This window comes from Numenius arquata, chromosome 3 (genome assembly GCF_964106895.1).
Source record: "Numenius arquata chromosome 3, bNumArq3.hap1.1, whole genome shotgun sequence".
NCBI lineage: Eukaryota > Metazoa > Chordata > Aves > Charadriiformes > Scolopacidae > Numenius > Numenius arquata.
Genome location: NC_133578.1, coordinates 28982387 through 29007448, shown reverse-complemented (window position 1 = coordinate 29007448; position 25062 = coordinate 28982387). Strand labels below are relative to the sequence as shown.

At 36.6% G+C, this 25062-nt stretch overlaps 1 protein-coding gene across 4 annotated transcripts in view; it reads right to left on the bottom strand.

Moving 5' to 3' along the window:
* Positions 1-25062, bottom strand: part of PARD3B (par-3 family cell polarity regulator beta) — a 423552-nt gene that overhangs the window by 223208 nt on the left and 175282 nt on the right. For all 4 annotated transcript variants that reach the window (XM_074145663.1, XM_074145666.1, XM_074145665.1 and 1 more), the window contains exons 7-10: positions 15961-15977; positions 14818-14828; positions 5177-5263; positions 1522-1647 (exon numbers count right to left, since the gene is read on the bottom strand). In XM_074145663.1, coding sequence (XP_074001764.1) covers positions 1522-1647; positions 5177-5263; positions 14818-14828; positions 15961-15977 — 241 coding nt within the window. The remainder of the gene's footprint in view (positions 1-1521; positions 1648-5176; positions 5264-14817; positions 14829-15960; positions 15978-25062) is intronic.

Below are 25062 nucleotides of genomic sequence, written 5' to 3'. Positions count from 1 at the left end.
TATCAGGTGAATTAGGCCAACTACATCAGGCCCTGCTTTGAATCACCTTTTAGTCACTTCTCTCTTTCACTCCCCCAGACAGGGAGATTGTCTAGCAAGAATGGCTTAACAATTGTCTTTGTAAATATCCCTGCCAACTCCCAAAACTTCAGACAAACCTGGAGAAAGTGAAGTGTCCCACATTTCTCATTTTGAAGGGAAGCCTGATAGAAAACTGGAAAGTTTACTGCGATATTTCTAACTCTCCCTAAATCCAGTAACCCTACAAAAAACATGCGGAGTCCTCCACTCCACAGACATCGCACAGGCTTAAAGCCTCTGGAGGTTTAGTTACATTCTGAAGAGAACACAAAGGAGACAACAAATTTGTGAAGAAAAGTTCACATACAATTTTGAAAAGAGAGGTTTTGATTCATGCAAAGTCTCATTTGAGCAGAATACATCTTCACTACAAAACTGCACAGGTGAGGCAATGACACTTTTAATATGATACCAACACTTATGTTCTGATAAAGTTGGTATCTTATGTAGGAACTTTCTATGGTTGGAACAGAATGACATGTACTATATCAGATATATGAATCAGAATATATGTACCTCCAAATATTCAGAAAATAGTAACTCAAAAACCTATCACAAGGCAAAAAGCACAGCCTCAGAAACAAGGTAATACTTACTACAGAACTACGCTGATTTTATGAGAACCTATTTTGCAAATATTTACGCCTAACAGTGAAATTACTTACTTGCTTTGAGTAGAAACCTTGAACATTTGGCTTACTGTTTGGAAAGTTAAGCCTCAACTCCCTTGAGATCTCAATAGGTTTTTGTTATATTATAAACAATCACTCAGCTATCTAAACATATGGATTAAAAGTAAAAACAAATTACTATTTAATTACTACAGCAAATATCTGTGAAATTTGAGAGGCTATTCTTTTGTGCAACAATGTCACATTAATTCACAGCCGATCAAAGCAACCTGTTACTTAAAGCAATTTGAGATAGATAATAAATGTCAACAGATTTTAAATAGAAGTCATGAGGTGAGACTTACCATTTAGCTCAACTAATCATCAGTTTGACAGTACTAGTATTTTTAAAAGATTAAATGCTCAAAAAGCTACAGCACACAAAAAAACCTTATTTCATTTGCAAAACATCATCAAAAAACATGCTGCGATGTTGACTCATTCTGAAGGTCTTATGAGGAACAAATTACAAAGAAAATATGGAAAAAATAACAGAAGAATTAGAAAATGAAAATAACTAGTATAAAAAATTGAAGCTATTTAAATTAGGTAAGCACAATAGGTTCACTAAGACTACAAGAAGATTTCCCTCCTCAAATTTCACCTTATTTGGAGGTTTCAGAAAGAAAATTACGAAGTTTCTGCCAGGTATCAATTTTATAGGCATTTTATCTGAAACAAATATTAATCCCTTTGCATTACTCACTTACTAAACACAGCATTGTATAAAATCCCGGATAGTTAAAAGTATCAGTAACCCAGCACTTACTGTGCAAAGGTTTTATCTGTAAGGTCCACATGGTTAATCTTCACAATGCATTCATTTTCATGGAAAAGCCCATCACGTCTAGATCTGCTATTTTCTTCAATACCACGGATGAAGAGCCCCAGCATCCTAAAAAGGAAGAAAAAAAAAAAAAAAAAGAGTGAAAACTATCCTTTATTCTGCTGGTATGAATTTATAGCAACTAAAAATAGATTTAATCTCTACTGTGTATGCGATGAGACAGACCATTATGAAGTCCTTAAGCTCTAGAGAAAGGATTTCTAGCTCACTTTAACTAACTGGCAGTGGACTGCAAGAAACACCAAGAAAAATTGCTGGACGCTAATGCTATGCTACTTGCTAGAACTTCAGGAAACATTAAGTCCTGCAGGTCATACTTGGAGAAACAGAGGGAAACATCCCATTTAGTTAAAAATTTGAATGTAGCTTATGCAATATTTGTCTGTCACTAAGTACGATTACATCACTCCAAAGAAAAGAGCAAACATTAAAAGTAATTTTCTAACTTGACTGTAAGACAGAATAAGATAAAAAATAACTACTATTTCTACATTTGAAAAGTCTCTGAAACTTTTCCATTTCCAGAGCCGCTTGTTTTGATACATGAAAGCAATACTATTTATTTAGGTGGCAGGAGAGCAGCAGAACATCAAAATCTAAGTTATTTGTTACGGGATTATGTGCAAATTGAAAACTGAGGGGTGGCACAGAAACTTCTGATAATGCTTAAGTGAACAAATGTGGGTGGTGCAAAATTCCAGTGTGGCTAACTACTGGGAGCGCTAGGCTATTTCTGACCTACCTGAAGCATCTCTGTATTACAGGCCACAACTCAACATAGATATATACAATGATACCAGTAAAATGTCCAAAAAACCTGACAACTACGTGTTTGTGAAGACCTTTTATAATCAAGTTTTACCCACTAAATTTCCACAACACATCAGCATCAGACAGATGACCTTTAGAGACCATTGGTTATACGCCATTAAATATTAATGTGCAATTCCCAGCATGCCAGCACTCCAATCACAAAACAGAGGTCTTGTATTTTTTCTCAGATACATGACTGTCCCTCATTTATTTAAGTCCATTCAACAGATTCACAGCACACCATTACCTGTTTCAAATGATACTATATTCACCATGTATCTGATTTTAGATTTCCTGTATAGTAAGATCTAAAAATTTGTATTTACGTCATATCAACGTACTTAAAGCGAAAACTTGGTTCCTATTGAATATTACTTCTTCAAAAGAACTCACACACACACAAAAAGATTCAATCTATCGCATAAAGATTATCTTACATCCTGTGTTACCCTTCACTACAGGATTCAAAGGGGCAGTGGAGGTGCGGGGCTGCAGCCATATTGATGACAAACATCTATCTAGTGGCAATCAAAAAACTAAATGCTAAGAACTAATGAAATATAATTATGTTAAGATGCAAACCAATAAAAGTAGAGAAATAAAAGGAACTACAAATTAAGTCTGTTCTATGACCTTCATTAATCTGGTTGTGTCTACGGGCTGCATTCATGTCATGCCATAGGATTGCCCACATGTCTGAAACTCGTTGTCTGTGCTGCAGTACCTGGATGAGTGGCATGAGTTACATATGCTGTGGCAGCTTAAATTCATTGTTCCATTACTTTTTCCCCACAGCCTCAATTTTAGCATTATTTTAATGCACTATTAAATTTTAATTTCCTTTTTTAATGATATCTAGGTGCAAAAGAAAAGGGAAAAATTATTTCCATTAGTTTTGTAGTTCCTGTATAACCTAAGATTTTGTAAATTAATGAAATGTTTTAACTACATCTAGAAAAATTTTGCTCTGCAGAAGCACCAGGCTAAAGCCAGAACTACCTTATTAGAAGATAACTTTACAATTGAAATACCAGACCAAGTTAATCGTGGTCAGTGTGCCCCATAAATTGTATCTTGTCATGATGCTCTTCTGTACTTTCTCATGTTATGATGAGTTAAAATTTATACACTAGTCTCAGATTTGATTAAATAAAAGGGAAAAGTGATTTAAGTCACTCTAGTGCTTTTACAAAGATATCAGTATGGTTCTGCCAAGGGTCATTACAAGACAATCATCTAAACATTTGCCTGTCTGTCAAAAAATTCTTTTCTCTGAGGAATCCCCAAAAGCATTTGCAAATATGGACATATTAACATGCACACAACGTAGACCAAGGAACTCTACTTTTTCTTCATGGAGGTCTTTAAAAGCTGCGCCCAACACAGAGGTACTTCAGTACAGAACCGTATTACAGTCACACTAATCATTGATTCTAAAGGCTTGCCATTTCATCACATTTTTTACCTAATGATCTTGAAATACAGTGTACACACTACAACCTTTATGGCACGCCTGTAACAAAGAACTATTGTCTGCATTTCATGATGGGGTAACAAATACAAGTGCCTTTCTCAAGACAACCAGGCAGCTTGCAAAGCCAAGGACACAATTCAGACCTCCTACAGTTCCCATCAAAGTTGAACTTTCTTCTTGACACAGTGATGACATTTTTTCAGGCAGCAGGTGGACATCTATTTTTCCTTTTGGCAAATAAAACATTCTGAATGAATTTGGGTCCACTTACAAACTCATATCTTGCTGAGAAAACATTTACACACACAGACTTTTACAATTCAATTTAAACTTCCATGCTCTCTGTCCTACATGAAAGTTGACAAATAAAGAAACATTTAAGAATTATACTATTTTTACTTTTGCAATAATTGTCTTTTTGTTACAGGCAGCCATTTTACTATAAAGTAGTGTCATTTATGGCACCGGCAATTTCCCATCTCTTATTCAGGGCTGCCAGTGTCAAATTAACTCTCTGGGTAAGCCTCTGTATGCCAAATTTCAGCCTACAATTTTTATTTTTTTATTTTTTTTGAACATCTGAGTTACGTAGCTTGGAAAACAGTTGTAATGAAAATGCTGACACAGTCTTAACCACAGCACATCAATATGAGCATGCTGCTATAATAGGCTTTTGTGATCTCAAGAGACTATGTTAAATCATTTATAATTAAAGTAATTGTATTGTGACGAAGAGAGGTTCATGGTATAGTGCACATTTTTATAAATGCTATACAACCAAATCTGAAAGGTGGCTTGAAAAATACAAGGCATGACCAGGCAAGCAATTTTTTTTACTTTTCTTGTCTGCTATATCACTAAAGAAGGGCCTATGCAGAGAAATCCAATTGGGGAAAAAAACCCCAACAATGAACTCAAACAAAAAACTACACACACGACCAAGAAACAAACCTCACACGCACAAAACCAACCCAACACCAGAAAAAACAACCAATCCCCTGGCCTCTAACCTTTAGTATTACATAATTCTACTAAGAGTTTAGTTTACCAGTCAGAGAATAAAAACAGAGGCAATTAAAAGGGCATACCTGAACAAAGGGGTTGGTATTGTCTTACATGTAAATTAGACAAGTCAATATTTTGGTAATGGAAGACAGTGTCATAGACTCAAGTGCCCATTTTCTTTTAAGCATTTCTTTTCCTTATGGTTAACTAGTAATTATTTTAAGAGAGCCACAGCTGAAATCCTTTCATTAATATACTTCTTGAGCAAAGCAGAAAATAGCTTACCTTCCACTCAAAGATGAAAAAAAGGGCACTACATGTATTCCCAAGGGTCCACCTTCCCCAGAAATCTCCACTGTTTTTGTTAGTTCACTAAAAAAAAAAAGCACAGGGAAAACACATTGCATACATGTCTACACAGGATTCTCTATGTTAAAAACAAATTCTCGACTGATCAGATAGAAGACATGATAGAAAAAAATATTAGGCTCGAAGCACTATTATTATACATAAATATTTTTATAAATAAAATTACAATGAAGTGTAAAAGGGCTATCAAATTCTTTAATTTTTTTTTTTCAGTTAGGATTTGTGTACTTTGAAAGGGAAAGACACCAAGTACTAGACATTTTCTTAAGTCAACCCATAAGTAAATTAACCAGAATATTAAAGAATAAGCTTTTAAGTCAGGAGAGACTTCATTATAAAAAAAAAATAATTATTTAAGAGTTCTTAATTTAAGTTTCACATGAGCTGTTTCAGTCAATTTCCCCATGTGGACACATTATAAACATGAAGATCACACATTAAGAACATCAAGTCAATAAGCAAATTAGTCAAATTATATTTAAATATCTTTATTTCTCCCCTCAGTTGCATGCAACCTCACTGACAAATAAAGAACAAAAACTATAATCAAAAGTGCAACTCAGCTCATTTCACCAGGAAGCTTCCCTCCTCAAACACCATTATCAAAAACCCCTGTATTATCTCTGACAGATTTTTGCTGTTTCATGGCTATGTGCTCTTTCACTTCTTATTGAGTATTTTACACTGCCAGCCTTACAGTGACCTTAACTCTATTCTGGGAGATCATAACTTGAAAAGGAAAGTACTTGAATTGGCTAGAATGTTGAAGAAAAAAAAAAAAAGAGTAAGATCTGTATTCTAGCAGATCACATGCCTACTTTCTGTGCTAGTCTACATTTTCTGTAATACCTCCTCCCCTCAAATTGTACTGAACACCATCAACACTCAGGATTAGTGGTGAGGTGACTTCTATTGGGTATTTCCATTTACACTGGAATACTCATACATTCAAGCTATAAGAAGCCCTATGCTTGCATGCCAATCCTATAGTGTTTACAGAACATGTAAAACTCAACCAAATGACCACTTTAACTACTGCTATGAGTTAAAGACTCAGTTTAACTGATTCAAGTGCAGGCTGCTGTTGAGAAAAAGACTTCTGACCTTTCTCCAAAAACCATACAGCAGATCTAGAGGGTGCAAGTTTGCAAGATGAGAAAGAAAAGCAAGCCCCCAAAAGTTTTTTTTCCTAGTACACCAATTTCCTCTGGGATGAGTTAACTGATCTCACTGACCCATGGTCTTATGATCATTTGATTTGATGCAAGAAGCAGTGCACAGGTTTAAGGGAGGAATCTGCGACCATCCTTGAAGTGGCAACACACAGTTACACCAGATCAGATAAAACATGAAAACACATGGCATATCTAAGCTCTCTCTCAAGGAGGACAATTACTGTAAATGATCTTAGACAAATTAGACATTGCTTCCTAATAATGCAGGAATATTATTATTTTTTTTGTGTGTGCGTTACAAACTTTTATCTAGTTGCATAATGATTAAGCAGAAGCAACTTGCCCTAGATACAGTAATTCTTAGCTTGGTCAGCTAAATATGGAATAAGACGAGAAAATAGGTTATATCATTTTCTTTTGGTTTTGGAGCTTGGGGGGGTAGGTGCAGTTTGTTTGTTCGTTGGGAGTTTTGGGGAGGGTTTTTTGGTAAATTATTCTTCCAAAAAGGCTGACACTGGAATGAATTTATATTCCATAAAAAAGAAATGGAGAGACCCTGAACAACAAACCACCACTGTTCCCAACATAACAGATTTTCATGTTACTATATTTATAACACAGGCATGATCAACAGGTATTTCTATTTTCTTTTTTTTTTTTGTTTCCTGTATTCCCCTCTCTTCATGAATCAGAGAAATCCTGACAAAATCTTCCTGTAATTTTTTTTAGAAAATATTGTTTCTTGTGAAACTGGTCAGAAGAGTTAATCAGGGTGGTTACCAAAAACTCAAAAATGTATGCATAGGAAATTAACTCTTCTTTCAGTTCCATCCTCTACTTCCTCCAATTCTCTTAACAGGAAAAAAAAAAAAAAAAAGGGCTACTTTTATTGTCTTTTGAAATTCTACAGATTAAAAATGTACAAGTAAATTAAGTAGCCATAACCTATAGATCCAGAAAATAATTGAAAGTAGTGAATGGGTTTTCATATGTAGAGGGAAAATTTAAGTAAGTTACAGTTGTCCCCGGATAACCCCGTGTTGCTTAAGTGCTCCAGGGAAGAGCTGTCTTCCTAAGTAACTGTAAAATAGAGCAGGAATTTTTTTGAAGGCTATCACGACAGACAGGTTAACTGTCATATTAAATCAATGTACTTACAGTTATAAGTAGGCTCAAAGCCAAAGAAAACATACAAGTATATTTTTAAATCTAACAGGAGATCTACACACTAAGAAAAATAGGTTTCTTCGTGAAAACAAATAGCCTCCATGTACATTGTGTATTACTTTTAAAAATGTTGTAGCACATCTACAAGTTATGGATGTACTAAAGCACTAAATATCTAAAATAAGAGCACACTATATACTCTATATATATTAAAAAGGTACTTCAGCATCATGTTTTTTAATCAAAAATCTATGATTGTCAAACAAATGTGATTCTTAGTTACATCTGAGAAGAAAACTGGCCTTGATAACAACTTTAATAGATATTTGAGGCCGTTGTTTTTATACTATACCTACCAGTTAAAAAACTGAAAGGCAGGATATCTGGGATTTGCCTTTTTTTGCTTTAGGAACCTCAAAGATTAGAGGCTCAAGAAAAATCTGACATCATTCAGTTATGCTATCCATGTTCCAGCAGGTTTAATCTGCCCACAAAAACAGCTGAATTCCAACAGTGTACTATTCCACACTGGCTTACTGTTTACACTATACTGGAGAGAGTATTCAGGAACAGGGGCAAGGGGGAATGAGATCCTAAACAAGATGAGCTTTAAAAGTACTAATTAGTAAACTCCACAGGCACAAGAGACATGAAGATGCTGGGACTCTGCAGTTTGACAGAGTCAAGTTAAAAAACCAAAAGGAAGAGGGTGAGAGAACGCAGAATGGCTTTTCACTGTTGATAGATGTGATTTTGACAACAGAGAGGATAATTTATGGATTTTCTGCAATGTTCAACACATTTTAAACACAAACAAATCACCAAACTAGGTAAAAAATAAATTCCAAAAGTTAGTAATTTACTAGTGGTCTACTCCTATTTTAAATCTCCCCTATACACCTTAAATACATTTTGCAGTAAAAGGAAAAATGAGCCTGGCCTATCAAATCAGCATAAAAGGCCTGGAGTCCAATTGCTGGCTGGGGATGAGAGGTTGGGAGCATCTGTTAGCGATACCCAGAGGGTGCCTCAGTGTGCTACACTGCTACTATCTCCTGCATGTTCTTCAAGGAGCAGACAGAGCTCCTACCTCAGAAAATACTGGCCTTGCTGAGTTTGTAACCCAATTTCTATGGAATATGTACAGATATGTTCTTACAGCAACCAAAATAAGTGAACTTTTAAAAAGTATTTCTCTCTGTGAAATTTATCTGAACTGCAGGGTTCACCCCAACTAGAAACACAGCACGCAAGCTTCTTCAAATGCATTCTGGCATCTCCCTTCCCCTTACTGCACTAAAGGTGCCTCAGAGGTCTCAGTGAAGAGAGAGAGAACACCTGTCTAGCATGACCTGATTGTGGCATCCAAGACCACATACAACATTGTACTATTGATTTTTCAACCTGAAGAAGCTGTCGTTATTTACTATTTAAATTCTTCATTGCTTGATGTTTATTGATTTTTGCCAGATTCTTTACAGTCTATCACATTTGTCAGGAAGGCTTGCCATGCATATTATTAAAAATGTTGATGAGTACAGCTTAGCAAAGACAGAGATAGAGAAGATGTACTCATTTCTGTAATGAGCATGCACAACTGTCCATTTGTAACATGGAAAGCAAAATCTAAATGGAGTCCTGCACATTCAGTGGTGAATCAGTCTGATCTTTAGATTGGCAGTCCCCTTGCTGTTGAATACTATAGCTCCCTCTCCTGAAAACTGTACCAAGAATTAGCAGTTTGTCAGATATGCCATGGGAAAAGATCTGTTAGCCAAAAGCTTCTCTGCAAACTATCCAAGAACACTGAAGAACCAATCTTGAGCACACAGATGCTTAAGAGAGACCTCTCTCCAGAAATAGTTTTGGAGTTTTGCAGCAGGACTTGGCTCAGTGAGGCGCTTTGACCTTCCCAAATCACAAATGCTAGGAGAACCTTGGTAGGATTTCTCTTGGAGAATGCAGTAGATGCAGCCTAAAGCAGATTAATTGTTTTGCAACATACTGAAGACAGTACCTTGGAAAAAGCTGCTTTCTGCATGGGTTACCGGGCAAAACTTGTCACCACGTGTATGTCACAAGAATCTACTGCCTGAGTAAAGACAGATCAAGTATTTATCATTCCAGTGGCATATCCTTTTGCCATTTTAGTCTTATTCAACACTTGCATCTAAGTCTTCAACCCAGGCACAACATAACGAAGCAAAAACCTTGGAATACATCATTGAATTCCTCGTAAGATTTTAAGAAACGTACAGATTAGTAAGATGCTGTATCTGAAAAAAATCTCTTAGTGCAGGATGTCAATGTTTCCCTTGCAAACAGAAAAGCACAGCTGATATTCTGAACATGGTTTGTGGCAGCTTCATTGACCACAGCCAAGTAAAAGGCAAAGGAAATGCCACTCAGATGCAGAGAGCTCACAGATGAAGTTACTGAGCTGCACTTCCTTGCTTATTATTCTTCACTTGCGCCTCCAGCCCCACCAACCAATGCTGCCGTCACAGGGGAGGAAAGCACCCATGAACAAGGGGTGCTGGCATTTGGTAGAGAGCACAAGCCTATAGGTGGCATCAAGTTACTAAAGGGAATTCTAAAGAGGAAGCATGCACAGATTTATCCAAATAAAGAGGATGATGACTCAGTCCATGTACTTCTTTCACATATTAAAACAGTATTGCTGCTGGTGATAAAGTATTTGTACCCATTCTTCCAGAGAGGCTTCCAGAGTAGCCAGCTCAACTAAAGCTGTCAGCACATTTCCCACCCACCTCCTACCACTTTTCCACATTTTTCCTTCCGTCTTTTAAACTAGATGTTCAAAGCTCTGATGAAAATGTCATGAAAGCCTTGAAGAAGAAACTGGAGCTCAAAAGGTTGAACAGTGTGAATACAGTTAAATGATGAAAATCTGAGCAATATCTAAACAGGGATGGAGAGCGCCCTATAAGGATAGGAGAAATCAACTGAACATGCAGAGTCAAGAAGGAGCTTTCCAGGCACAGTTAAGGAAACCACTCACTCTCCCTTAGAAGAGACAGGCACATTTCAGCTGCTCCATCCTAAAAAAACCCAAACTATCCACAAAGTTTAAACATTTACTATGAAATAATGTCAGAATCTTCCAGTTTCAGGTTTGAAGAGGTAATCAACACCAACTAAATTGCATTAATCTACTAAAGATGCTACTGTAATCCAGATTTTTTCCCCACTAAAATTAGTTAGTTGTCACGAGATTAACCGTCTAAAGGTTTAGAGAGAAACCAGAGAACCTGCAGGCAGCAGATTTTTGTGTCTTTTTTTCTTTAAATCAAGTTGTTCCACTTCTGTGTTGTTAGACTAATGAAAGACACAGAGGGTTAAAAAAAAAAAAAGTAGAACACAGAGAAGGAGAAAACGCTGCAGTTACGCTTTAATTATGTATCTATAGTACTTAAACCAAGGAACTGACCCTGACCTCTGCTAGAAAGAAGTGGGAAGACAGCAAAACAGAACATAATGAAAGCACGTAATGAATTATCTATGCATAAATTACCCTTTGAGTTCCAACTAATCCACTGCTATTAAGCTAAACATCCACTTCCAAGCAGATTTGTGTTTACTGTTCCTTAACACAGTCATTTTCACCAAGAAAAGAAAAGCAAGGTTTTCAAAACCAGTATTGCTACATATAGTGTGCTAAGGGATTCAATGTTAAAGGTTGTGACAAATTTCTACCTGACTTCTGTAGAGTATCAAGACACTGTTGTTACTTCAAAAGTCTTTCAGCCCTAGTCCAGAACATGAAAGGAAGCAAGGAAAAATACCAAATTTTATACACTGATGGCATTAGCTTGGCTTCCCTTATTCTGAACTTCATCTTTACTAGCAAATCCAAAATAAAGAATCCACCATCTACAAGAGGATTGTCATTACTCCTGTCTTTATTTGTTCCATTAAAAAATGTGCCAATGACCCAATGTTTCAAAGCTCTTTTCCATCAAAGTTCAGGTCTCAAAAAGTCAAAGTAAAATTTTCAGACTCATGATGGATACAGTCCTGAAGAGCTTCCCAGTGCTTTTACAGTGAAGTGTTTTAAGAGAATCCAGGCAAAGAAACTTCCTTCCTATTAGCTTCTGAATAGAGGATCTAAAAATCCTTCATGCTGCCACTCATTTCATTTACCCATTACTCATTTCATTCATTTTCATTTACATGCAACTAATTTCACCTGCTTAAATCAGTGAACTGATTTACTTCAAATGGAACAGTTTTCCTACTTGAGTGAGGAATATAAGACAAGCCAAGCCTGAAGCTTTTAACTTCAACTGACTAGGTTTCACGATCATAAAATATTAATCATGGTGTTCTTTATTTCTGCTTCCCTCTGAAGTACCCATTATTGGCTGAAGTTAGAGAAGGGACACTGACCTCAGACAGGCTGGTGCTCTGATGACAAGGCTCAGATAATTTTCTTAGGTGGCTAGCTGCTATTTTGCTTAAGTCATTAAGCATTAAGACCTTTGCATTAAGGTCATTATGATTACCAAATTCAGTGACAGGAAGGAATGTTTTCTAGTGAAAGCACCAGGGACAATAGTGGTTTCCTTCTTTCTTCATATCATGAGTAGCTCACAATTAGGCTGAAATATAACTTCATTAACATCACTTAACATGGCTTATTTAAACAAAGGCTTAAGGTATCATGACTTGGTGGCCCTTCATGGCCCTAACATCTCTGAAATATAACAAGACAGACACCTGCACAAATGAGAATTATAAATAATACCTTCTTGCAGAAAGAACAGTGTAAAAAGAGTCAAGTTAGAAATTAAGATGCTAGTTTTACTACATGTGGAAATAGTTTTATTATTTAATACTTTTTTAATTAATAAAACCTTTTTTACTTATATTCAATCAAATTAAGATGCCAGTAAGATAGATAAATGATCTGTGGTGACTATTATTTTCCTTTATAAACCTATTACTCCTAATGAAAAAACTTCTGTAAAAACAGTTTAAAAAAAACCTTTTCCACTTCAAGGAAAAAGCAATACACAAATCAAAATTATTGTCTTAAAATTTAAATTCTTTGACTTATGTTGTATTTTCACAGAAATACCAACTAACTTTGCTTTACAAAATAACGTATTCTGAATACTTCTAGGTTTGCTGTTTGAAGATATTGGAACATATTACAAATACTTGAATATAATTCACAATTTTGAGGAAAAAATCCTCATACTGCCCATCTCAATACTTGCAGGGAAAAACAGTGTTTTTAAAATTCCTCAGGACACGGGAAGCACAAGCAAGGTATATTTTGTCACATTATTTTACTGGGACTCTGTGTTTGAAGAAACACTGCTCCTTTCTTTTTATTTTGTTGTTGGGTTTGGGGTTTTTTTGGGCCAATGTCTTTCCTTACTGTACCAGTCTCAATTCAGATTAAGACAAAGCATTTTATCTCCACAAAAATTATAACCAACGGAGAAAGGTTCTTGGGAATACTTTGTTCTGGCCAGTTTTCCCTCTGTTCCCTCTGTTCAACACTCTGATGCTCAGTCATTAACTGAGTGGGCCTCAATCTATATTATTTATCACTTTTCCTTCCATACTCCTCTGCCAAGGCAGTTTGGAGGATTCAACAAAAAAGTCCCAAGAGACCTACAGAAATCTAGGCTTATTATCAACTGTTTTGCAACATACCAGAGAAGACCTGGCCGTTGCAGAAAACCGAATACCTCTGAAAAGTATCACAGAGGTCCTTCTCATTGCCAACATTTCCAATGACCACTGAAATCAGATTACAAAGATTAAAAGCAAATTAATATCACAACCTTCTTCTGAAGAATCCCAAATGCAAGCAATGACTTGTTTAACTTGATAAACAATAATATGCTCTCAGAAAATTCCTAAGAGGACTCAGATGATCTAAAACACTCTAGTAAAAGCATAAGGACAACAGTAAATATGAGCATAGCATGCATAGAGCTTGATTAATCCCCATTACAAATTAACGGATCAAGAGACAAATGAGTGCATGTATTTGGTGATGCATAATAATTACCTCAGGTGAAACAGGCTGTAGAAGTCTTTAGCAACATTCCATAAAGAGAAAATAAGCATTAGCAACTAAACTAAGTTCTATACCTGCACGATGAACACTAATCAGCTAGTGTGTAACCTAGAGGCCTGACAGGTGCAGAGAAAGCTGGAAGAGCACTCCGGTTCCTTTTCATGATGAGACCATTCTAAAAATATGTATCAGTACCAGCAGGCAAGAGAAAAAACTACAAAATGGCATACAAAGTAGGTGACAAGAGGGAAGAAAAATGCAAACAGACAGATGAGTTGAAAAGCATAACCTTACCAAGGTGAAAAAAATCTCTCGTAAAAGAAATTAAGTGATGACTCAAAGAATAAGAAAAACTAAGAAATTAACTCTCTTGCATGGAAAAGACTAATTTTTGTCATGCTCTAAAAGGAAAGGTGATCCTTCTACGAAAATCCTGTCATGGCCCAGAACACCACCAAGGTTAGTCCCTGCTCTTGTGAACTCCCCCACAGGCTTTGGGTATATAACTTCATGCCTCTTTCCCAGACCCCATGTAGGCAAAATGGGAATATTAACACTTGTTTTTTCTCAGGTGTTTATGAGGATAAATGCTCTAGGAATAAGGCATGTTTATTAATACTGTTTATTTTATGTTTTTTATTTCATACTGTTTTGACAAACAACTATAAGCTGCAAAATTATAGCAAATGATTATTTGCTATCATCAAAATCGAAACAAATTAAATTTTTGACATTTTACCTGTCACGCAGAAGTTTGCCACATAACATTTCTTAATTTCATTATACAACGTGCTATGATATTGCTACAGTTCTGCAACAAAACACAATATACTGGACCAAGAATGAATTCTTTTGCCTACACAACAAGGTGACTTCATCACAACCTGAATAACCAGTCAAAACTGAAATTTAAGCTTATGGTGGGACAGGAGAATAGCAACATGGAAACATTTCCCATGTCAAATCCTCTATTGCCACCACTGAGGATCTGACTGACCTACTTTGTGACACTGTATTGCAGCCTCATTTGTCCATTTTGGTGTAACAACTGTAACCTGCAAATTAATTTTTTTCATTTCATTTCAGCCACTTAGAATTTTCCCTGTGATTTCAGGAACAATAAACCCCCCATTATTTATTGATATATAATATACTACCTAAGAACATCCTCTACCTTAAGACATACCTGCAGGACTGAGTAGAAAGCAAAAACACTGACTTGTATACAATGGTAGCGTATTTCCTCCTTAGCCTTATACTACAAGCACCACAATAAAATTAACGACATTCAACAACGAGGGTAAAAGATTGTCATGCACAAATATGTGCTTCAGTATGTGAATCAAGTGCAATTTAGGATGGGAAAGGGACAAGAAGGAAAAGATCACGATGATGATGAGCACAATGCAGGTTCACAGGTGCAGCTGGAATGAGAAGTCAGTCTTGTCTCGCACATTAATAAACCACACTTGAGTCAGCACCTAACAGAAGATGTTCCTACCTGGCAGGGAGCTGGGCCCTCTGAGCCAACAAAAGTTCTGTGGGTCCAGTAAGATTCATCTCCCCATCCTGAAAGGATACCTGGGAAGCACCCTGTTGAGAGATTTCAAAGCACATTTTGAATTTATGTGCATATAGATGCATATAGAACAATGTCTGTATTTACATTTTTGAGTGAATATTTGGAAGAGAAAGCAAATAAAAAGTAACATCATCTCACTGACAGTGAGGACTGAAAGACCCATTCTGTATGCAGCGTACATAACACAGCATTCTGAGAAACAGGAAAGTATCTCAAGTCCTGCTCCGCACACCAGAGTCCCACTGTGCTTCCACTTGAAGAAGCTTGTGGTACCGTTTCCTTGTCTGCCTATCAAACCCAAATCACAGTCTTTCCCATCCTGAGCCACCTCCTTTCTAACAATGGATTCCTCAGACCTTGGATAAACCAAATGGCATTTTTTCTGCTCTTTCTATCCCTTAGTAGCATTTATCTGGTAAAGACATATTTTCACAGTAACTTCACAGAAAAAAAATTATGTAACCATTTAACGACACACAAAAACACAGTGCACACAGGGACCTGACATTAATGCTAGAGCTCTTGAAAACTATTATTTAACTTTCCTTTTCTGATCGTTAGAATTTTAATGTTTGCATTTTTTCTGTACTGGGAGAGGGAAAGAGGTACCAATGTGATAAGTCCACTGTCAGCAGGTGATATATTAGCTTTAATGTACTGTACTTCATTGTGACCCTTATGGCAATAACGTAAACAGAGCAAAATTCGTAACAAAGACCTTCTTTGGAGAGGTCACTTCTGCCAACTCTGCAACTGGAATATAGCTGGAAGACATAAATCTTTAGCTGTCAACACACTAAGAGAATTCAATTCAGAGCTTGATCTTAACTAGATAAAGCCTAAAGTTAATAATTATTTTTATGTTGTTGCAGTGGTACAGTTTTCCACTGTATATACTTGCCATATCAAGTTGTCTCAAGGCAAAAGGTAGCAATGTTATAAATTAATTCCAAAGAACAAAGCCAACTAGATAGGTAATTTAATTTTCAATAAAAGCTGTACACTGTGTATTAAAAACTCCAATTTCTCGCAAAAGATGACTCTACTCAGAAAGATAGCTTTAAAGGTTTGCTGGTTTCAGTCCCTCAAAGATTTGTAGAACTTATTTTCAGGGGGTTGCTTTGCATTTTAAAAAAGAATCATGACCAGCCCTGCAAGCAAACCTTTGGAATATAAATCAAGCTGGATCCCTTTTTGGTTCACACACTGCTTTTGAACCTGTAATATTGGTAGGAATTCTGTTTGTGTGTTAATCAGAGCACAAGCCAACAGACTTGGCTCCAACTGCAAGACCAATATAGCTCACTGAACACAAACTTCTGTCACTAATGGAGGAACTATTTTAAAAAACTTGTATTGAGTATGTGCCATCTCTTCCCATCACTTTTCACAGTGGAACCACACGTCAGGGAGCAATTCGTGTTATATGAAGCATATTTCATACTAACCTCAAAAATCAGGAGCTCAACCTCAAGCAGCGCGTTAGCAAAAGAAATCTGACACACAGCCTTCATATGTTCATTTCATCTTGAAAAAAGAAAGTGTCTTGGTAGCAAGGTTCCAGATGCCAGAAGCAGACAAACCTCTTAACATTAATGCTCCCAACAAAGCTAACCTCCTTTAGTTAACCACTAAAAACAACAGTGCTACAAAGGCTTTTCTTTTTGGAAGGTTGAAAATATCCGAGCCAAGAGCAGATTTTGGGTTGTGAATTAACTAGACGTTCTTTTCTTCCAGACACTGGGTGCAACATAGTGCTGCTCAGTCCATGACATAGAACTTGCTACTCATGCCTCAGAACTGTTTTGCTATTTAAAGCCTCCCTTACAGTCTATGCAAGTCTGCACGTGCTACGTTATTTCTCTATTTTTGGGCTTTTCGGTACTGTAGTGAGGTTACGTCCATACCTGTCCTCCATCTCCACTTCCTTGCGAAACGGACTTCACAGTAATGACAAAAACTGATGTTCAGAACACATTTTCATCCCACATTTCTGTTGACTGATTCACAGGTTTAAAACCACAAGGAACCATTTTTTGATAAACAAGATTAATCTCATAGTGGGAATTAGATTTATTTAGTGACACAGTACGACATTGGTAAGGGCATAGTTACACTTCAAGATAAGTAAGAGGTTCTTACAAGATGGTAACCAACAGCTTTCTTTTCTGCTAAAGATCAGACCAGCAAAAAGTGTCTTGAATCTGGATAACAGATTATTATAGATATTAGGGGTATCAGACCTCCAGTAGAGGTCTTCAAGAACAGATTTAAAAACATGTCACAAAAGTTTCAAGGCATGGTCATTCCTGTAACAGAATATAATAGTCCAGCCTGGTGCCTGACAGTCCCACATTTTCATCATTCCACAGGATAAGACTTCTGTGTGGAATTAGAGGATGAAGTTTGGAGCCCATAAGCACAATTACAGCTTGCTGTCATTTTTTTTGTTTGTTTTGTTTTGGTTTTGTTTTTTTTTTTTTTTTTTTAAATATTTGAGGGTAAAAGCTCCTAAAGAAAAGTTACCCTCCCCTGAGCTGGACAGGAGTGTCCTGAGGGACTTTAGAAATGCTGCAGAGGGTAATTCAGTGTCACAGCCCCCATCCTGCACACCACTGCCTGTTTTCAATTGATGGCATATAGTGCTCACACATATCACAGATTATCACATGCTCAAGACAGTAAACACAAAGCCAGATATATTTAAAGTCTTAACTGATCAAGGAAACATGAACCATAACACTGAAATTATAATTGAGCTCTCCGAGAATGACATTAGAGCTCCAGTCACGTAACAATCACTACAAATGGACAAATTCCTTTCATACTTCAGCATTTCATTAAAAGCACAGTAAATTTAAACAGACTATCTCCTGCTCAACTCGTAGTAGCAAAACAACAATGCACAAGTAAAGTCACTATTAGAAGACGATGATCCAATACGCACAAAAATTTTCAATCTCTTGTTCATATTTTAAAGACTGATTGTCAGTTTTTCAACAGTAGCAGAATTAATAACACTGACTGCCAAAACTTGACTCAAATTCAGCTGACAGTGTAATACATTTACAGTGACAGAATCACAGTTTTCACTTAGGAAACAGGAATAAAATGCAAAATAGCATGGTAAAAACAAATTCCAAGAAAGCATATGCATCTAAGAACACTCGAAGTTCTTTAATTTATTTACATGGAGATAATTTGAATTAGGTAATTTTTCTTAGTGCTGCAAAAAGCACGTTCTTCAAATCAGAACTAAAGCAGAAGAGAGGGACCCTATTAAATAATAGCCCTCTGCAAACAACTGTAACCCAAATGCTTGAGAGTCTCATATTCATTATGTGACAGCTCTCAAATTAGGTAAGCGTGTATGTGTAACTGTAGAAAGAGTGACAGAGTATATACATTCTATACTCTGTGAACATGCAGAGTCTTCTCAATTCAACAGTCAGCATGGACATATATTAGCCCCAACAACAAATACGGCGGAATCAGTCATGGGTCTTATTGAGGTTAGGGAGTATGATAAATTCTCCATTTTTTCTTTAATTTTTGAAAATGCTCCTTTCATAAAAAACACAAAATGTCTGGGGGAAAAGAAAAAAAACAATAGTGGCACTTCACTTTTGGACAGAGATGTGAAAATATTGGATTCTGGCTAGAAAAAGAGACACGAAGAGAGAGAATTGACTGAAAATGGTCAAAACAACTGTTTTTATTTCAAACAAAGGGTGCAGCCCTGAGCAGCTCACAGAGCAGAGGGCTGCCCTGACAGCCAGGCTATAAACCAAACCCATTGCTCTGTTTTCTCACTATCATCACAACCCAGAAAACCTGGATTTTCATATCTTTAAAAAACTGCACCAGATCTGTTTCTAACTAAACTCTGGTTATAGTGGAGTTTTGCATTACATTTTAGCTAAAAATAAATCTTTTGTTGAGGTTCTTCTGCAGCAAAATTTTGCATTCACCCAAGAGTGGACTATACCAGTTAGCCCAGTACAGCAGCTTTAAAAATATTCAGAGGCCACTAGTGGCCATAAAAGGGCCCTAAATCACCTCAATACTCCCTGATAGCCTCAGAATACTATTCTTAAGACAAGAAGCAAATTTTCAGGTAGTATAAAATTGCGAATATATCACTTTTAGAAAAGCTACATAGGAAAAAACATCCTCTTTGAAAAAAATAATCTTATTAAACAATATCCAACATGAGACATCATGAGTGCATGGTATAGCTAGTGTATAAAATGATAATTAAACACCAACAATAAACTTGAAGGAAATAAATAAGATCTATTAATAAGAAATACACATGGTATCTACTTAAATTAGGACTGAAACAGTCTGGTATACCCAAGGGAAAGTATCTTTATCTGAAACTTTCTTTTAATGATGAAGTTAAAAGTGAAAATGTATGCCTGAAGTTCCAGTTTACTGTACTGTATTCCCTGAGGGCATCGGCTTTTTTAAACAAAGGAAAGGCATCCAAACCCTAAAGCAGAAGGTCACGGAGCAGGGTGGCAGGCTGCAGAGCTCGCTCCCCCTACTTGGCCAACAGTAAACTCTCTTCCAAGAAGGTTCAGTGGGAGTTCAGATCCTACCAACATAACAAACAGTCAGATGCAAGGAAACCTGGGGGTGAAAGGGATGCTTAGTTTACAAATGCAGGAAATGTCTCATCTACTGCTCTCACAACAGACAGTTTTAATCACCATATTTAAAAATTGAACGTTTTTAGCAACACTTTCAGAATCACGTGAGCATTTCTGACAGCCAGAATGAGTTTAAAAAGCCGTAGCACTATTTTTAGCTTTAAAAATCAGCACTTTCATAAATATTCCCAAACCGATTAGTCTGTGTTACAAAGTAAAGGTATTTACCTTTAGTTACAGCAACAAATGCAACAGCTGACATTGCACATAGAAGACAATCCCCAAGACCATGTAGCTCAAGGAACACACATAAAGGCTCTTTTTCATTCAGTAATAATATAACCAAGCACAGGTTAAAATATGATAACCCTATTTGAGCAAAGTTATATGTATCTTGACTTAACATCCAACAGTTAGATACAGAGCTGTTTTCCAAGTTCTGGCCAGTTGTACATGATTGTGCCTCAGAAAGGCTTCTCCACAGCTCGCTTTGGTCAGTTGGGACAAAACATAAGCTGTGTGTGTTTTTGTGTTTCAGAAACAGCTGAGAAACTTCATTTTACAACAATAACCAGTGCCCTTCATTATAATACTCCTGCCACCCCCCGACTAAAAACAAGAATGCAGCAAACTACAAGTTTTTAAAATGTTTTAAACTCAAAATCAGTATCTAGATCCCCCCATTTGGTTTTAAATCCACAATGGGCCTAATCAAAGCTGTGGCCCTAAAGCTGTATGTTAAGAAAATAGTTATTTTATCTTTCTTGCTTACAAAGCACAGAGTCAGGCTATCTCAAGGCCAGGGAACACTCTTGACAAGTGAAATATGTAACAAACTATCAGTTAACAGAAACTTGCTCTTAAAATACCTTTGCGGATGAAAAAATTTTGTAACTGGAAAAAAGCATTAAATATCAGAGGCTCTGAATTGGTTAAACATTACATGTTGTAAAATACCAACTTCCCATGATGAAAACAAAGATGGTGTCAATATCCGTTTCACCTGCTTAGCTAACCTTTCATTACAATGCTAATACCAGACTATCCTCCTGCCCACACAGCTTTACGTAACACCCCAAACCACTTCCTGATCCTGAAACATATTTCAGAATGGTTTAGTATTGCAAAAGCATACATAATAATGCCTCAAAAAATTTCCAGATTAATTTTGTTATTTTAACATATAGCTTTCCTTTTTGCCATCTACATAAGCATAATGAAGTATCAAACATCCTTTTAAAACCAATAAATAATTGAAAATTAAGTTGCTTATCATGCTCATAAACATCACAGAGCCTATCCAAAAGAGACAACGTTGATCAACAGACGCGCAAGCTGTCATACTTAAACAAGAGTATTTATAACCACAACTAATTTATCTGAATTAAAAAATTCCTAACCACCTAGCATCCCCGCAGTGTAACTATCAGCAATATATCAAGAATGGAAACCAATGCAAAGCAAGCTAATAAAATGCTGCTAAACTGAAGGAAAAAATATTAGCGTTTGGTACTGTGTATTTCTTACTTTTCCAGTGATCTGCTTGATTTAAATCACTCTGCCTCCATAAACGTGTTAAGTATTTTTAAACAGCTTACAATACTTCCATTTCACTTACTGATTAAACTACATCATCCTCTCAACTATTCAGAATTACATGCATTTGAAATGGATAATTGATGCAATTGTGCAGTATCTACAAATGTAATTAATTACTTGCTAAAGATGATTTTTAGGCAGGCAACAAATATGAAAATAAGAATCATACAGCTTCTTTTAATACTGGCAATTGAAATGTATTCTACTGGACTGGTAAAAGATATTTTTCAACATAAGAACAGCTCCACATCTTCAGACATTTTTAATAACTCGCATGTGGATTCATGTTTAATTAGTACAGCACAAAGAAAAGCCACTACAGTATGTCTTTTAGCAATTACATGAAAGTTTCGGGAACCACAACAGCAACATTTTCCCTCTCAGCTACCAACGGATTTCTTGAATACTGTAGCGAGCTCTGGTCCTGGCCCTTAAAAAGATATTTTAAACCAAAGGCATAAATAGACAATCTCCTGGGATTCAATCTGGAGCAAGAAATTATTCCCCCAAATTGTTTGCTAACAACTCTCTGCTGAGGGTTATCATCACAGCTTAACTCTACTGGTGGATTACATACACTGTGGTGGTGTTCAATGCAGAAATCAAGCCAGCTCAAACCTCCTTTCCCAGCTGGTCCAACTACTCCAGCCGACTTTGTGCTGAAGCAGATTAGGAGCAACTGTATAACGTGTGCAGTTCAACTGAAGTACTCAGTATCATCGTGAAAAGTGGGACAGAAACACCTTATGCACACACATATCTTTCCAAAGATATGGCTTAAACTCAGTGGTCAACAACTTCTGTCAAAAGAATAGGAGGGCAAATTCTCAATAGTAAACAGGGCGCTCTCACACCAACAAGCTAGGGAGGAGGTTACCTCACGGGGTTAAGCATGGGAGGCAATGTCTTCTACCCAGTAGTAATTACAAATTAATTACTACTAATTAATTATTAGGTAGAAGACATTAGAAGACATAATTAGGAATCACTACTGGTGCAAAGTCAGCAGGCACCTTGAAGGCCCTGCCTCCTACATTGGCAAGATACTGTTAATACCAAACACAGCTCCCAGGGAGCACAGGAGTCAGCAGGAACCAAAACCAGAGAAGCCTTAGTTGTTCAGGGACACAAGCTACGCCAATCAATTTCTCACCTCTTAAATCTCCCTGAGCTCTTCTGGAAATGTTCAGCCTCTACATGTAAAACAGACCCTGCCAATATCAACCTTCAAAATATTCTCCCTAGCCCTTCCTGCTCTACCTACTCCTAATTTGTTTCCAGTCTTAACCATTCAGAAAACCTAGCTGAGGAGTATTCTCTACATGGAAACAGCAATGCTCTGTTTCTTTAAGTCCTACACAAACAGTAAATTCTTTATTTTTAAGAGCAGCAATGATTGGCTGAGGCCTGGAGATCAAAATTGTTACACATAATTTTGGTCATGACAATCTCCAAGAGTCTTCAGCTGAAAAACTTTTCTAACACTAAGCAAAAAAAAAAAAAAAAAAGTAGTAAAATTTCCACTAGTTGTAACAGTACTGGAGTTCACACCTTTTTTGGCAGTTGTTTTGCATGCATATAGGGAAGGAAGAGGTGCAGCTTGAGTGCCTAAGTACATCCCTTTGTGAAGGGCTCAGAGGAAAAGAAAAATGGAAAAATTGCCTCCGTTAAAAAGATTCCAGAAGTAGCTTTCCTGCACACAAAACTCTGGACTTAAGCCCAACATTTTAAGAATTTCCAGGGTGAGGTGTGAGCAAGGTCTTTTCCAAAGCAGTAGGAAAGCTGCTTTTAAAAGCATTGATAGCATATTGATAAATATTTGGATTTAGCACCTCTACTGGCCAAGGACCAATTCTTGAAGTGAAAGGAAGTGTTTCAGTAGTGGAGGGGGGAAAAAAAGGAAAAAAACCCAAAACAACCCAACCCAAAAAACCACAACCTACACACATATCCACCAACAACAACCAAAAAACTACTGGAAACATAAGTAACGTGGTAAGTGTCCGCAACTTTTAGGAGCTGTCAATATCGGGATAATTACTGCAAGGATGGAGTAACTGGCCAGCAATACTATCACTGGCACCTTTAAAACAGAGGATAAGTTTATTAGCTTTCTCCCCCATTTATCACGCTGTTTTTAATTGCCTGGTTCGATCAGGTAGGCATTCAAACATACATATGCTACTGAATGCTTCTAGAGGGGTTTTCATGACAGAAAACATATTAGGATTCTATAGGGTGTACAGAATTAGAAAATGAACCTCTATTTTCTACCATTAGAAAACACAGGCGTATGTCCTGTATCAGATAAAGATTAGTTTACCAATACCTGCAGAAAGAGGTCAAGTCAATGCATTGCTCTTTTCCTAATGAAAACTACATTAATAGGAGAAAGTAGCAGCAAAATTAGGTAGAGAACACTACTGACTTAAATACCCCTCTACTGTTTCTGAGTGTGTCTACACAGTCCTTTGAAGACATACATGGGCGCTCTGCCTGCACCACAAGCCAACTGGACACTACAAAGCAGTACCAGAAGGTCAGTGTGTCTGAGCAAGTATTATTTGCATCTCAGCAAGATTATTAATTTGAGCTCATCCATGCTAAGAGCATTTAAAAAGATTCTGGCTAACCTGAAGCATGGCGACTCTTGTGCCTAGGTTTTAGAGGTCATGCAGCTAAATCCTGAGATTCTGCTAGGATATTAATATTCATATTTTATTTACCTTTTAGTGTTTTAATTATATTTTAAGGACTATTGCTAAATTTACTGTCGAGAAATCCATGGGTGATCTTTTATTTACAAAGAACACTTACCGGTGCTCTCAGCAATGCAAGGCAGTGAAGAAGCAGGTGTTTCCAAGCTAAAACTTGTGATTTCTTCTGTATCATCCACTTGGAGACAAAAAAAATCTTTGTTCAAAGAAAGTGCACAACCTCTGGACATTTGAGTTACTATACAAGTTATTTGTAAGCATTCCCATGGCAAGATGTATCATTTAAAAACTGCACTGTCATTAGCCCTACAAATGCACACTTATCCCTTCTCTTGGTTGGACACTGCCTTTAGGCAATTAAAATCGCAAAAATAGGAAAGACATTCATAGTTCTACAAGAAAATCTACCAAATTTTCTCAGATCAAGAAAACATCAGCATTACATTCCCTAGACTGGCTCACTTTTTTAAGCATCCCAAGATCTTTAATTGACAGAACCTTTTACATGAGATTTGCAAACTACAAATCTGCATTTTGACTTCTTTCTTATTTGTGCAAAAAGGAACAATTATACATTACATCAAGATAATTTCTTCGTGAAAGTATTACTTTGTGAACATCTAAGTCTTATCTAGACAGTCTTATGTATGATGCCACATCACCATTTTCCCCCAAAATAGAACTCAGATTTTATTCACACCACATAAAAACACTAATTCTGAACAACTAAAAAAAAGCAACATAATCCCCCCAAACCCACACATTAATGCACAATATAGAAAACAAATTTTAAAAAATCCACTTTACAAATGTATTTGCAGTACCAAATAAAAACTTCCTGCTTTGCAA